At 35.7% G+C, this 15,818-nt stretch overlaps 3 protein-coding genes across 3 annotated transcripts in view; 1 reads left to right on the top strand and 2 right to left on the bottom strand.

The window, feature by feature from the left end:
• The first annotated feature begins 19 nt into the window (after nucleotides 1-19).
• LOC146166549 (coiled-coil domain-containing protein 93-like) lies at nucleotides 20-4,338 on the top strand. Its single transcript, XM_083389043.1, has 4 exons — nucleotides 20-766; nucleotides 815-1,615; nucleotides 2,231-2,437; nucleotides 3,457-4,338. Exons 1-4 carry the CDS (start codon nucleotides 53-55, stop codon nucleotides 3,613-3,615), a joined length of 1,881 nt encoding a protein of 626 aa, XP_083245169.1. The 5' UTR covers nucleotides 20-52; the 3' UTR covers nucleotides 3,616-4,338.
• A 1,134-nt stretch (nucleotides 4,339-5,472) lies between these two features.
• On the bottom strand, nucleotides 5,473-7,081 carry LOC146166548 (uncharacterized). The gene is made up of 2 exons (XM_083389302.1): nucleotides 6,011-7,081; nucleotides 5,473-5,514 (listed from the first exon to the last, which is right to left on the bottom strand). Exons 1-2 carry the CDS (start codon nucleotides 6,908-6,910, stop codon nucleotides 5,473-5,475), a joined length of 942 nt encoding a protein of 313 aa, XP_083245428.1. The 5' UTR covers nucleotides 6,911-7,081.
• Nucleotides 7,082-9,054: 1,973 nt separating this feature from the next.
• The window catches only part of LOC146166546 (uncharacterized), a 40,187-nt gene continuing 33,423 nt past the window's right edge, over nucleotides 9,055-15,818 (bottom strand). The window contains exons 42-50 of the mRNA XM_083389190.1: nucleotides 15,305-15,519; nucleotides 13,578-13,632; nucleotides 12,881-12,968; nucleotides 12,507-12,613; nucleotides 11,848-11,894; nucleotides 11,025-11,119; nucleotides 10,137-10,228; nucleotides 9,885-9,921; nucleotides 9,055-9,232 (exon numbers count right to left, since the gene is read on the bottom strand). Coding sequence (XP_083245316.1) covers nucleotides 9,141-9,232; nucleotides 9,885-9,921; nucleotides 10,137-10,228; nucleotides 11,025-11,119; nucleotides 11,848-11,894; nucleotides 12,507-12,613; nucleotides 12,881-12,968; nucleotides 13,578-13,632; nucleotides 15,305-15,519 — 828 coding nt within the window. The 3' untranslated portion in view covers nucleotides 9,055-9,140. The remainder of the gene's footprint in view (nucleotides 9,233-9,884; nucleotides 9,922-10,136; nucleotides 10,229-11,024; nucleotides 11,120-11,847; nucleotides 11,895-12,506; nucleotides 12,614-12,880; nucleotides 12,969-13,577; nucleotides 13,633-15,304; nucleotides 15,520-15,818) is intronic.

Here is a 15,818-nt window from a genome sequence, read left to right as displayed (position 1 = left end):
TTCAACGAATCCAATGTTTGTAAATCTATAAAAACTAACTATATAATAAAAAATGTCATCGGCTGTTTTCGGACGAGCAAGGGCCAGTTCAAAGGTCGGAGTTGAATATGACCAGGAGGGGCAAGCCGTTAGTGTGGAAACAAGAGAGGACGAAGGTCAACAGGTCAAGTTCAGGGAGATTATCGACCTCCTTGTCGCAGCAGGTTATTTCCGAGCGAGGATAAAAGGTCTCTCGCCCTTTGATAAGGTCGTCGGAGGAATGACCTGGTGTATTTCAAACTGTAGTTTTGACATTGACGTCAACCTTCTTTTTCAAGAAAACTCCACTATCGGGCAGAAGATTGCGCTGACCGAAAAAATTGTCAAGGTCTTGCCAAAAATGAAGTGCCCCCACGTGATTGAGCCTCATCAAATTCAGGGCCTCGACTTTAAGAGCATTTTCCTGGTGATTCAGTGGCTTGTTAAGAAGGTTATTGAGTACCGCGAAGAAATGGGCGACCACATCCGTGAATTCAGCATTTCACAGTTCAACAAACACCACAAAACGCCCCACGACATTGAACTTTTGAGCAAGAAGGAAAGTGTTGAAGGTGCAATCGGCACACTCCGAGACTTTTACCGACCGATGCGAAAGTACAGGCATGATGACAAAGATTCCCTAGCAACCGAAGAAGCGAAAGTGTCGTCAACTTTGCTAGAGTATGGACGAAGAGTAATGGTTCAGAAAAAGAAATCAAAAGACTCTGAAAAGAAAGATCAGCAATCTGTGGAAAAGAGTGGAATTAAAGAAGAACTGGGGGCTGCATTTTCAAAGATTACTTTGGATAGTAAAGGGGAACCCAACGATGATGAAGAAGAAGCAATAAGAATCGCACAGGAAAAAACTCTACAATCCCTGATGGGCGGTATGTCTGAGATGAGTGGACGAGAAATAGAAGGAAAGCTTGCATCCAAAGTAATTGGCTCCATTGTGGAAATGCAGTCGAATGAGATAAAGGAAATAAGCAGTATTTATGCGCATAAAAAAGCGCAAATCGAGGCGGTCGTATTGTCACGCCCTAAGACAGCTGAGCAGATCCACAAAGAAAAAGTTCAGGATCTTCAAGAAAGCATCGCAGAAGAAAAGAGAAAAATGGATTTAATTGAAGAGAAACGTTCAGAAGTTGTAAAGGAGAAAGAAGCAACCTTAGCGACGCTCTCGGCTGCGAAAGAACACAAACAGGAGGTGATTGAAACGATTAAGGAATATGAAGAAATCGAACAATCATCTGATAAGGACGTCCTGCAAAAGCTGCGTAACCTCGTTGCTATGAACGAAAGCATGAGACTGCAGGAAAGCCAATTCAAAATGCAGTGTAAAACTGAAGCGGCCAATATGCAAGCTGAAATCGATGACCTCAAAGAGGAAATCAGCGAAAGGTCGTCAATCGAAAAAGAAAACATGTCGGTGGTCGAAAAGCAGTGTTTGGAAGATGCTGAGAAGTTAGATAAAATCCGATATTTACTGGCGGCGAAAAATCGCCAAGCAGCTACCTTGTCCAGGAAAATAGACGAAGTGCCAACTAGAGCAGAGCTTACACAATACCAACGCCGCTTCGTAGAACTCTACAACCAGGTAGCTTTAGTGAAATTATATAGCCTTAGCATAAGGCCGACTGATACAGTAATTAAATGAATGTGTGTATCTCTTATAGAACTAGGGATGTCAATGTTTGTATTTTATTCCCATTATTAATATTAATATACAAGACAAATGTACTGCCGACCCGATAGCAAATTAAAGCAGTGTTACTAATGTCAGATATAAGCAAAAATTCATGTTTTAAGGGTTGTTAAACAAAAATAATTGTACAGCACTTGGAACTTATTATTTGTTCAAATGTTAAAAAATAATTTTATTTAAAAGGGGTGAACGCTTATTTAAATTGCCAACCATGGCTAAAATGCTTGGTTAATTTGGTATCGAAGGGCTATTACACCACTCAGGCTACAGCTCCGATCCAATATTATCATATATGACGTTCCTAGATCTGACATATTTAACGTCACATCATTACGAATAACACACCCATGCCTTCCAAGGATATCTTAAGAATTGTTCATTTATCCACCATAATTATTATCAACGAGGGTCTACAAACTTCAAACCCCAAGAAGGTTACAGCGGTTCAATAGCACTATTGAATTATTATGTATCATTTTGATTTAGCTCACAATGGTAATTTTTTAGATTGCATCTAAACACAAGGAAACAAAGCAATTCTACACGATGTACAACACCCTGGACGACTCCAGGCGCTACGTCGAAAAAGAAGTCGACCTTTTGGACTCGATTTACGACAACTTTGAAACTGCAAAGATATCTGCCAACAACATGGCTCAGTATCTGAAGCATTTTGAGAAAGTGGTAGAGGGAATTAAGGCAAACAAAATTAAGGTAGCATATTTAATATTTAGGTTTTGACTTTGCAGTATAATGAGCAGTGTTGTAAACAAGTCATCATAAAAATTATCTAAAATGCTTAGTCTAGTCATGATTTAAACAGTGACTTAAGTGCACTTAAAGTAAATTCATTGACTTAAATAATTACAACAATCATGATTATTGTAGAAATATTTGGGGGTCTGCTAATAAAATAAAGATTGAAAAGATTTATGTAAAATTAAATGTATATCTTAAACAGCATTGTGTTTAGATTTAGTTATATTTTTTTGGCATTTGTTTATAGGATGTTATGTCAATATTTTTTGTAACATAGTTATAGATAAATTACACCTCTTGGTATAAACATTTAAATCCTATTGCGTCTATACTATAGTTTACCAGTCCTCATTTCTCATGTAAGAAATTAATATAAAGGTGTATAAGCTTTAAGTGCATTACATTGCTTCTCTACCTTTTCATGTCCAAAAACTTAACTGAAACCCTTGTAAGCTAAAAGTGAACAAAGCACTTTAATAAAAAAAATATAAAAAAAATTAAAAATTAATTGTTAATGTGAGCAGTTTATTTGTATTGCTTCTTCTATTTTCTCTAACTTTTGGGGCAAAACAAAATTCAACAGGTAAAAAAATGAGGGATCACATTCACAACTAGGGATGTGTTCTCATACCGATAACCAATATTTTGAACAAAAAGTTATCCGAACCAAACGGATATCAAATTTAGATATTTAAAGGTATTTTTCTCTAGGTATTTAAATAAAATTTCCTTTTGATTTAAAAACTACAGCCACATCCACTTTAACCTACAGGTAGAATTGCTACGTTGGATCGCAAATTATGCCTGAGATTCCTGTATTTATTTTGTAATGGACCATGACCGATACCACCCTAGTATCGGACGAGTACCAATTTAGCATCGGGTATCTGTTTCGATCTGAAATTATCACATCCCTATTCACAACCAATGGATATTTGACCCAGTTTACTAAAAAAACAAACAATTAATTTCAGGTTGAAAAGAAGCGCCAGATGGAAAAGATGAAACGTGACGAGCTCACGGAGCGACATTTGGAGCTGGTCGAGAAACACCGACTTTACGTGAAAACAATAAGAGATTTCCAGGAGGAGTGTAGGAAAAACGAAATTCTTCACAGCAAGCTACAGCAGTGAAATCAGCGTTGTTTTAACAACTCCTGTTTGAACGTTTTGTATTTATCTTTATTCCATTATGATAAGTTGATGAAATCAAAAACTGCTTTGATAAAAGCAAAGCAAAAAATTGAAGTTATGTTTTTGGTTCGTTTTTCTCGTTCATTACTGCTCAAATGGAAATAACAACATTTTGTGAAACGTTTTAACTCATGATTTTTTTAAACGGTCGCAAAATGTTACCTTTTCTATAAGCTCCGAAGGGCCAGATCTCAGTTATTAACACACATTTGTGTGAATGTTTCATTTTCTATAACAGTTGCGATATTTTTTCTGAAGATTTATCGCGGTTCGATACCAAATGACGTCATTATGGTCAAACGGGCAAAATAAATCAAATTGTGCAATGATGATGTTTCCCGGCTATTTTGGCGAAAAATTGCTTTTGCGTTAGAAAGTCTATTTAACTTAGAATTTAAATCCAATATTTTATTAGAAATTCACCTTTGAATACTCGCAAACCATTTCTGTAAATTACAATTTAATTTGAAATTGGATCGGCACCGATATCACCCTAGTATCGGACGAGTACCGATACAGCACCACTTGACAACTGGTATCAGCTTCGAATCAAAATTTTCAGGCATCCCTACTGGTCATTATTTCGTAATTTTTCAATGTTGTCAAAAATAATCTATGAATTAGCAATATGCCAGTTGCTTCTAAGATTGTTAAAATAACGGAAAAAAATCGATAACACACATCGTTCCATTTCTGTGCTCTTGCATTATTATCAGTATGCCATATCGCGTTTTTGTCATTTTTTCATATGTTGTGCAATATTATTAATTTGTTTTCTATAATTATAATAAAATTATTAAAGATTATTTTGTCAGTATAAGAGTTGCATTTCAATGAGTACTAACAGAAGAGTATACAAATCACAATCATATTACAATAAAAAGCCTTGTATTACGGCAAAGCGATTTAACTTAAAACTTAACTAATGACCAGTTTTGCTAAAAGTAAGATATTACCAAAAGTGTGCTGTTTCGGAAATGCAACTTCGTATAAAATTGAAAGATAAATCCACGCTCAGTCGTTAAGCTAGTCTGATCAATTTTCAACCACTAGAAAAACCGGTAAACACGAATTTGCTAAGTCTCTGTTTCAGTTTTTTTGTTATATTTTTTGATTTCCCACACATATTTACAATGCAAGCATAACAAACCACACACATACATATAAGTCAATTAACAACTAAAAATGCTTCAAAAAAGCAATTAGGAAGCTATGAATTTGCTAAGTGAACTCAATCAACGAAGTTGGAACGAACGTTTGTAAGTTCAAGCATAATTCGGCAATGAAATACAGACGAATCACCTCGGAATAGTATAGTGTAAATTGACAGTGGTGGGTGGTAAACTTTTTAGCCACGCGAGCCGCAATTTGTAATTCAAAACTTTAAAGAGCCGCTTGAAATAGCTAAAAGTTTGTCGAAGATCAAAGAGTATAATAAATTATAATAGTAGCATTACGCGAGAGTTGGCTTCAGAAGCCAAAATAGAACATTTTGATACATGGTTATTAATGATGGGTGTTAAATATATTTTGATATATTGTTTGGTTCTTTAAAGCTATAACACTGCAATTTTACATCACAGGCACAGCTTATTGCGAGGTTATACAAAAACATATTACCGTTGTTTTGTCACAAACAAAAAGTACTGATCAACAAAGCATGGGTAAAAAATCAGGTACAACACGTTTCAATTTGTCGATAATGCTTTTTAAATAGAGGAGCCACAAAAAACATGTCAAAGAGCCGCAGTTTGCACACCTCTGGTATATAATTAAATTAGCAAAGGGCGCTTAAAGTTAGTTCCAAGCCATGAACACTAAACCTGCAGTTTGCTTTAGCTAAAAATACAACCGCATGAACAGTAAATTAAATTTGGTAGCCTATACTTGTGCGGTTTCGCTATGTTAAAAGCACGTGCAGTATGGATTTTAAAGTAACAGGTTTTTCTCTAGTTTGTTTCTGTCGTCCGTTATTATTCTCTCAATTTTATGATGTCTCATTTGAATGAAGCATTTGAGCAATGCTAGCACTATAAGGGTTTTCTTCGGCGTGAGTCCTTTTATGACATCTAAGGTCCTCTAAGTTTGTAAAACGATTTTCACAATGTTCGCATTTGAAAGGTTTTCCGTTAATGTGAGTTCGTTTATGACGTTTAAAGACCGCTAAGTTTGTAAAACGATTTTCACAATGTTTGCATTTGTAGGATTTTTCTTCAGTGTGATTTGTTTCATGATGTTTAAGATGCTTTTTGCGAATAAAACATTTTCCGCATATTTTACAGTTGTACGGTTTTTCGCCAGTGTGAGTTCTTTTATGATTTGCAAGTTGATCTACCCTTGCAAAATATTTTCCGCAATCTTCGCATTTGTGAGGTTTTTCACCAGTGTGTGTTTTCTCATGACTTCGAAGATGTCCTGCGTGGGCAACACATATTCCACAATGCTTACACTTGTAGGGCTTTTCTCCAGTGTGAGTTCTTTGGTGGACTTTAAGGTCCCCTGCCCTTATAAAATATTTTTCACAATATTCGCATTTGTAAGGTTTGTCCCCAGTGTGATTTCTTTCATGATATTTAAGTTGTTCTTTCTGAATAAAACGTTTTTCACAATACTTGCATTTAAAAGGCCTTTCTCCGGTATGAGTCTTTTCATGATTTTTTAAATGCCACACATAGTTAAAACATTTTCTGCAATATTTGCATTGATAAGGTTTTTCTCCAGTGTGAGTTCTTGCGTGTCTTTTAAGGTTAGACTTTGAGCGAAAGCATTTTTCACAAACTTGGCATGTGAACGGCTTTTCACCAGTGTGAATTAGCTTGTGTTGTGTTAAGATCCCGAAATGGGCATAACATTTTCCGCAATTTTCACATTTGTACGGTTTTTCGCCAGTGTGAGTTCTTTTATGATTTGCAAGGTGATCTACCCTTGCAAAATATTTCCCACAATCTTCGCATTTGTAACGTTTTTCTCCAGTGTGAGTTCTCTCGTGGCTTCTAAGATATCCTAGTCTTGCAAAATATCTTTCACAATGCTTACATTTGTAGGGTTTTTCTCCAGTGTGAGTTCTTTGGTGGATTTTAAGATCTCCTGCCTTCGCAAAACATTTTCCACATTCTTGGCAGTTGTAAGGTTTGTCCCCAGTGTGATTCGTTTCATGATATTTAAGTTGGTCTTTCTGAATGAAACTTTTTTCACAATATTTGCATTTAAAAGGCCTCTCGCCAGTATGAGTCATTTCGTGATTTCTTAAATGCCACACATGGGCAAAACATTTCTCACAAAACTTACACCTGTAAGGTTTTTCTCCAGTGTGAGTTCTTGCGTGTCTTCTAAGGTTGGATTGTGAGTCAAAATTTTTTCCACAAACTTTGCATTCGTGTTTCCTAAAGTGTCTATACAAATGCTTCTTAAGGTAACAACGTGTTTTGAAAGACTTTTCACAAACGAAACATCGAAACTCTTTTTTGTTTTCTTGATGTGTTTTAAGGTCGTTACTTTTGCTTCTTGTCAATATTTCCATTTCATCCAAGTCACTTTCTACGACACAATCGGACTCTTCACTTACAGATTGATCTTCTTGTGGTGACCAATCTGTACTCGTGGTTGCAGAATTATCAGAAAATCGATCATCGCTATTGCTTTCAAATTCTTCATCTGATAAATCTACTTTGTTGATCGACATACTTCTGATTCTTAAAATATTAATTTACATCTGATTTACACTTCTGCCAAAACAGTGGATTAGTACAGATCGACGACCTGAATAGGTTGGGACCAAATTGCGAAATAATTTAGCCTTTAATTATAAACTTCACAGTTGATCCGTATAACACTAATTTTTTACACTCTCAACAAAACAACATTTTAGTCACTCAATACAAAAACATTTATAGCCTACACTTCACTTATTGTATAAATCAACCTTTTCGGTTTGTGGCACCAACAGAACACCTACATAGATTATAATCTAATTATGCGACCCATACTAGGAGTGTCGCTAGATGTTTTTTATTGGAATTTCAAAATAAAATAAATTAAGAAGTAGAAAAAACAAATTTAATTAAAAAAGGGCCTATTGCCTTATTTGTCTTTAACCAGTTGTATTGAACAATTGTTTTTTATCGTTACATTGTAAGCAACAACTTAGGTTAACTTGCAGGATTCCAAAAAGACAACGACAATGACATAACTTGCAATGTCATCCCTGAAAATCCAAAAACTAAATCCTGGATCCACCCTCGCTAACTTAACTTGACGAAGGCCTGCTAATTCCCGTTGCACTTGAGCCAAACACAGTTGCCAGTTGTAGTAGGCAAGTTAAGCTGCTAAAATGTTTCGACATTTTTGGATAGCTATCTTTAATACAGAGATTAAACACCCTTTGATGTCATACTTTTTTGTATAGTGTAGCAGTACACAACTCCTAATTCCACTTTTGCCGTCTTGTAAATATTTTAACTGTTTAAAGTACAGCTGTTCAAGCAACGTCTATATTGGGTTGATATAATCCTTTTGTCCTTGAGTGCATTACGCGTTACAACTCTGTATACAGCCCATCGTAAATTGGCAATTTCCTTTTTCCCACAAAAGTTTGCTCACCAAAAGCATATAACGTGGGTAATATCGTGTTTTTCCAAACAAATAGTTTAGTAAGACTTTTTCCACACTATGGTGTATAATTTTGCGTTAAATTGATAGGGGATCGGCAACTGTACGGCATGATTTGATAAGCAAAAAAAGAAATATCTTTTGAAGGGTTTATGCGTCTTTTCTTAACGGCTACGCTAAGTGTCCATTTTGTCTTGCTTAGATTTTGCGCCTCGCATAAGCCAACAAGGGAACAACGGCAACACCAGTGATTATATCAAACTAAGTTGCTTCAAACATATATTTGGTTTGCTTGAATTCCAAATTATATGTAAAAATCTTTTTCGCAATTAGACTACAGTTGTTGTATTTATAAAGTTTTTCTAAATTGTCGCGTTTTCGACGCTTGATAGAATTAAAGTTTATGAAGGCGCTCAAAGCATTTTTTACTTTAATATTGAATGTAGCCTGACTCTCGTGCTATTATCGAAGCGGCACAAAAATCAGTTTGGTGGCTTTGGGAAACAGAATGGTATGAGAGTGCAGAGTGACTTTTTTGCGTCGTTGATCGCAACGCCCCTTTGGTGTTCTTTGCTAGAAAACGATTTCTCACATTGGTAAGGTTTTTCTCCAGTGTGAATCATTCTACGACATTTAATTTTCTTAAAAACAGATTTTTCCATAATTTCCATATCTTTTTAACACCGGAGAAAACCGGAAGTGGTCGAGTTCTTGCCAGAAACAGATTTTACCTTTATGTACATCAGTTTTTATTAGCTCGTATTAGTCGCATACACCAAAGCAGCAAATCTTTCTGAATATAAAACACCACGATTAAGCAGGCAAGTGTGGAAGTCCAAGCAAACACATATCGTTGATCAATCGCTGTCGCTGAGGGGTTCGTACTGAGCAGATACGGGGGCTGGCTGGGTGATTGGGGCCTGGGGCGGGGGTGGGTGGTATCCCCCAGCTAGAACAAAAATAACGTTAATAGGATTTCTAGGGCTTCAGGCACATACGGTCTAGGCCTAGGGTTTAGGGCTAAGGATTAGGAACTAGGATTTAACATAGGGAAAATAGGTTACTATTAAAAAAAACAGAAGTTTTTCAACAACCACTTTGTCATTAAGTTAATTATTAAATCACGGGTTAAACTGGGGTCCGTAGAATTTTGGGAATATAAAAGTTTTTTTTTTTTTTGAAATCTTAGCGTAGAATTGAACAATGTGGAATTCATTTAAAAAATGTCAAAAGAAAAGACATTTGGAAAAAATGTTGATATTTTTTTCTTAGATTTAGATTCGATTTCAGTATTATTATTTGCGCACGATTTTGGCCGAAATCAGCAGGTTTCTCGGGCGACTGGTTTCCCAACATAAATTAATGACGTCATTTTGGGAAAATTCCTGAAAGGGTTAATAAAAATGTAAGCTCGTAAAATTTGGACTTTTACCTGTTTCCAAACAGCATTTTGATTTAAAAATGCAACGTGGTACACTAGTTTAGTCGTAGTTTAAAACACCTGAAACTTCTTTTTACGTTTTAAAAAGAATGCCTTTTTACAAAACAAAAATTTACCAATTGTTAACACTAAGTTAAACAATACTTCAATTGTGACGTACCTGGTGGTCTCGCGGGCATACTTGACGCTGGAGGCATCTACAAAAAATAAACAAAGTGTGAATCAATAAGGTAGTAATCTTTATTTATTAGGAGTTACTCGAAATCAAAATGCTTCATGTGCTTTGGTATTCTTACTATCTGTCTTACTAGCACCTTAAAACATTATGCTTCTAAGTGTGAATTGATGAAAGGAACCGTTAAGAAATCAAACTACGGAAAATACTTACGGGTGGATGAGGGGCGCCGCCTACCGGTTGGTTGGTGGATGGATTTTGTCCCGCACGGAACGCTAGAGCGCTGATGTACATGGGAGCCGGGCTGACCGCCGAAGCCGAGGATGAACCTGAAAATAGGTTGTTACAACGGTTGCAGCGTAATTTGTACTAAGTGATCTGAAAACTTTGGGATAAATCGTTGTTTGGTGAGGTTTAGCAACGGTTAGTATACAACAAAAATAATAACGAAGAATTAAAACGACAACCGATAATATTTTGTTATAAAGTGAAGAATAAAAGAAAAAGTGAAGATAAAAGTTTGGCAATGGCAAAGTTGTTGTGATAACTTACTATCTAATAGTATGGAGTCCATTCAATTATAAATAATTATAATAAAAATTGCTACACAATTTAGTCACACTTAAAAACGAAAGGTTTGTTGCCACAGAAACGATACCAGATGGATCGGTACACGTCCGATGTTTAGGTGGTATCGGTGCCGATCCTATAACAAATTGGAAACGTATTTCATTTGTAATTCAACCCAGTGATTTCTACCTTGTAATTTACAGTTATCAAAAAACAGTATTATTAACAACTGCAGGTAACTAAGCTTATTTACGGTAAAGCAAATTTGCCTATAACCTGGAAATTACACCTTTCAATGCTTTAATTTTTGTTCCGCTTATTTGAATAAAAAATGACGCCATGTGGTAATGTTTCAAATCCCTATAGTTGTTGCCTACAATATAAAGTATCTAAATAAGATGTCGGACATTACCCTAAAAAAACATTTGACAAAAAACAAAAAACAATTCTTAAAGTTTAGAAACCGTGCAAAAATAGTCAAACCACAGCAGATGCAAAATACTATACTCTACAATTCCAATCAAAAAATGTCGAAATAAAAGGCTTGTCACTTACTAAACTGTGGAGGGTCGCTTCGCTTTATTTCAGGCTTGTTCCTCCCAGAAGGCGAGTGAATGACTGGTGAAGAACGACTTGAAGCAACTTCAGATCTAAAAGGTTAAAATAAATCTGTTGGTAAAGCAGTGTTTAAGTTAAAATATCTTTGGTTTCGCTCAGGTCCTTAGTTTGAATTGCATGGGAATAATGTTCATACTCAAGTGCAGTCCTGGGCAAACTACGGCCAGCCAAGCAAAATAATCCAGCTCATTTTCAATAAAACCATTTTAGGTAAAAATCAGCCATAACATTTTTTTATTCAGAAATCAGAATATTTTTTTATTTCAGATTTCAGAATATTTTATTGACTACATTATTCTTGTAAAGCCTTCACCTATTCCTACTCTTACCAGCTTACCAAAACAAGGATATTTAAGGATTCTTTTAAAATGAATCACATGTTTTTTCGAGATTTCCTTTTTTGACAAGGCCAGCCAAGACATTTTCTGTTTCTCTGGCGGACCTCTATCCTAAATAATTGTCAACCCCTGCTCTAGTGTGAGATTAGGAATATGAAGGCCTATATAGAAGTAACATCCAATTAAAATGAATAGAGTTATTAGAAACTTAAAAATCTAGTTCTACATGGGCTATAATATAACTATGGTTAAGATTAATTTACCCAGCTTTATTATATGGGCCAATGTTAATAAAATGGGCCGGTTTATAATGTATCGAACTTGAAATTAAAGCCCTACAATATTAAGATAACAAGTGTTTGAATTTAAAAATATGGAGCGCTTTATCAAAATAAGAAATGTTAACGCACTGATGAACAAACCTTGGAGATCGATCCAGTGATTCTGGGCTTGGGTTGCGAGAGGATCCCTGCATTGAAACGAACCAACAGTTAGACCTCACGCGTTATTCACTATAGGCTTCAAAACACAGCGATGACGATGGTTTTTGGCCCAAATTTGCTTACTTTGGTATCGGATCGGCACCGATACCACCCTAGTATTGGACGAGTACCGATACTACCACTTGGTATCGTACATCGGCTCTCATACGATATTATCAGACATCTATAGTACTTAATCAATCGGAATAAGAAAAATGTTCGACATAATATTTTGTAATTCATGCCCCATAACCTTGGAAAATGCCTTTGAACACTTTAATTTTGTCTATTTCACTTGTTTGAGCATAGTAATGACATCATTTGGTATCATATCAAAATCATTCATTCACGATTTTGGTCAAAATTTCAAGTTGCTCGTCCTATACTAGGAATAATTCTGATATCAAACTAGTGTCGGATATTCTTATACTTAAAAATGTAATGCTCAAATTAAAACAATCCGGGTTAAACACAGGATGAAGCGTTCGTTTTGTTAAAACGTAATATATTTCGCCTAAGCGGCATTATCAGTTCCTTGATTTGAATGAATCCTTAACTTATACCAAGCTGTAATTAAAACAAACACCCAGGTTGTTTACCTCATTGTTTTGCAGAGCGCTTCGTATGAGCGATTCTAGCGGACTTCCGCTTAAAGCTTGTGTAGGGGCGAAGGGATGTTGCATGATGTTGCTTGTCCGACCCACACCTGCGTACAACATGGGACGTTAAAATATCGTATGGAAGCTGTTGTATTTCTAACCTTTGCCAGCATAATAACAAAACCAAAAGTGACCTCTTACAAGTCTCAGAAGTTATCGTAGCAAAGTAGAACTGGATAAATCCTAGGCAAGGAAATTTTGGAATCAAATTTGTCCAAAATGGAATTTCGATTTTCAATCTTATTTCATTGGAATGCTTATGTTTTACATTTGCCCGAAACCCTAATATTAGCAAGGTGCAAACAACAAGTTACTTTGTGGTTGTTGAGGCTTCGGACCCTCAGAAGGGGATTGGTGCTGTCTGGGGAATGCCCCCATGCTGAGAATCGGCGGTGGCTTCGTCTGCAAAGTAAAAAAACAAAATAAAGGAATCGATAAAAGCAATTATTATTATTATTTAACGCGAACAGTGCCAAAAAAAACAATCAAAAAACAATTTTAAGAAATATTTTTATTGTTTATTTAATCCAGCGGTGTGGGCCTTTAGTTTTGACAGGGAGTGGCATGGAAATAAGAAAATTTACAGGACGGACGGGTTAAAATTATGATCTAAATGCACATATTATAAAGTGGGTAGTTTTTTTTTTAAATCACTTGATTGAACAAGCTGTTGAAAGTAGGGAAAAGTGAGGTTACCTCACAAGCTTAACATAAAATAAGGTAAAAATATAAGTAAAGGGGCCATAATACTTGAAAAAGTCTTATAAATTGAACGGCGGGACGGATTAAACTTCTTGGCAGGCCGGACCCGGGCCACGGATCTAATCTGATCTAATCTTTTTTCGCCAATTAAGCTAATTATTGGCCCTTTAAGTAAAATTTCCCCTCGCACCCAGTTGCTTTAAGTTTAAAGTGATGTCAACTTTTAACTTGCTACCGCAGTCATCACAATGCATTTCTACGCGGGTTTATTTCAACTTTTTAAAGTCTTATATTTTAATTTTCACTCACTGCCGATTCCTGCTTTATTGATTCGGAATTCTGACGTTTCTTTTCAGCTGGCTCTCTGCAACAAATAAGTTAAGGTTTAATTTTTGTTTTTTTGAAATGTCATGTTACACACTGGGTCGTATGGAAAAATCGCAATGTAAGCGCCAATCTCATGCAGGTAATAAAATGATAAATCATTATAAGTAAATAATCTTTCGGTTGTTTTTTCTAAACCAGAGGTTTTTAAACTGGGGTGGGTAGACCCTTTTGGGGTCTGTGGACTATTTTTATGGGCTTCATGCGTGCCTAGGTAAAATTTTAAGAATGTATTATTTGAATAAAATAAATTAATTGAATAAACTTTAATAGAAAAAAACACCTTGTCGCCTTATCCTTGGATATATTTATACTTTATTTGACTAATTTTTTTGTTTGTCTTAAAACAACAGATTTCTTAGGTCTACTTGTTTCACGACGTGGACTTATGACGTCATCTTTAAACAATTTATTGTCGACCCTTGTCCACGCGAACCAAAAATATATTTCTTAGATGTCCGCTTTAAAAAAGTTGAGAATCCCCGTGTTGAACAACAAGATTAGATGATGTAAAAAAATACGAGCGCTTTTGTACTTAAAAGCAAATTCAAAGCTTTAGCGAATCTGCACAGATTTTTTACATATTTGGGAATTCTATAGAAGCAAGTACAAAGTACATTGGTTATAAACAGCCAAAGGTAATTCAAAAAATAATAACCTGTCTGCACTGGTTTCGACAAATTTGGGAATTTTACAAAATGAGCCCGAATTGCAAATCGCATAATTCAAAAGTATTACTGTAGATCAGTGATTCCCAAACTTTATTTCTCGCGTACCATTTTGAGCTTTTGTACAGTGTCCATGTACCACTACCACCTAAGTTACATCCGACTAGAATATCACGAACTATAACTATTTTAGCATATAGATAAGAAAATCAGCATGTAGTTGTATTAAAGTTTAACAAACGTCATTCCAAGAAGACATAAAATCATTAAATTTAACAAACACACAGGTAATAGTTTTAATGCGATGGATGTAGTTGTTTTTTCCCACCAACTGGTCAATACATGCGACAATACTACACTGCCGCCATCAGTTCATGCATATCAAATCAGCTAACAATTAGCGTTTAAGCGTTTTCTTATCTTCAACAAGATAAGTGTTACGTCATAAACGTGTTAAACCTCAAATTAAAGGTAACTAAAACGCAACTATGCACATTACCAACCTTCAAGTTTGAAATTAAAATTTCAAAAAGTTGAAAGTTTTCGTAAATTTATACGTATGCTGAAGCGCGTACCACCAGAAAGACTATCGCGTACCACAGTTTGGGAACCACTGCTTTATATCATACACCGATTTTTTTGCCCTGTTTTAGGAATTCGGTATAAGCACCCGAATTACAAAGCTAATATTTACCCGTTAAACAGCGCTTTAGAAAGCTAAGTGAAAAGCAGTACCGTATTTGCACCGATTTTGACCTAACTTAGTTATTACCAGGCCTGAACAAAGCTGATATTTACCACTGCCTTTATAATTAACAGGCCTTTACAAAACTAATTCAAAAGCATTACCGTATCTGCTTTTCAATTTTGAAGTATTTTGAATTTTTATAGAAAACAACACTGAGGCAATTTTCTAGAAACAACCGGATTACAAATTGCATTGGTTATAAACAAGAAACAACCCAAGCTAATTCAAAGCATTACCGTATCTGCTTGTCGATGATAACGTGTGAGAGTCCCTGAAGATAATCCATTCCCTTCATGGCTTGGCTTCCTGAGGCAGCGAACATGGCTGGGTGAAGGAGGGCTGGGTGCTGGGCCGACATTTGGGGCCGTTGGGGTTCTACCGAGGGCTTTGGGGGCCGGTTTTCACCCTGCCATGGTGAACGCTGTTGTTGTTGCTGGGAAGATTCGGGCGTCTGTAAAAAGGCAATTTTTTTAAGAAAAGGTTTTCTAGTTTAATTATTATCAGTAGGGGGAATATTTGTTACCCTAAAATATTAAAATTTTGACCCCAAAATATTTTTTTGACAAAATTTTAACATTATAAAAATACTTTAATTAAAAAAACACAAGCTGTATGAAATACTGTCGAAAATAGAAAAATGAGGTAATCACAAACCACCACGTAAAAACAACACAGCCAATTCGGTTTAATACATTTGTCCAAATCAGAGATGATAGCTCAAACGTCTGGAGCAATTCGTGAGAAGCTTTC

The sequence above is a fragment of the Ascidiella aspersa genome, chromosome 1 (genome assembly GCF_963924565.1).
Source record: "Ascidiella aspersa chromosome 1, kaAscAspe10.2, whole genome shotgun sequence".
Lineage (NCBI taxonomy): Eukaryota > Metazoa > Chordata > Ascidiacea > Phlebobranchia > Ascidiidae > Ascidiella > Ascidiella aspersa.
Note: the sequence above shows the minus strand (reverse complement) of the source record. Positions and strands in the feature narration are given on the sequence as shown.

Coding starts and splice junctions, on each gene's coding strand:
- LOC146166548 (XM_083389302.1), bottom strand. CDS start 6,910: ATGACTCATACTGGCGAGAGGCCTTTTAAATGCAAATATTGTGAAAAA. Junction 5,515..6,010: donor GCGGAAAATATTTTGCAAGG/GTAGATCAACTT, acceptor TTGTATTTTTAG/CTAAAGCAAACTGCAGGTTT.
- LOC146166549 (XM_083389043.1), top strand. CDS start 53: ATGTCATCGGCTGTTTTCGGACGAGCAAGGGCCAGTTCAAAGGTCGGA. Junction 1,616..2,230: donor TCGTAGAACTCTACAACCAG/GTAGCTTTAGTG, acceptor GTAATTTTTTAG/ATTGCATCTAAACACAAGGA. Junction 2,438..3,456: donor TTAAGGCAAACAAAATTAAG/GTAGCATATTTA, acceptor AATTAATTTCAG/GTTGAAAAGAAGCGCCAGAT.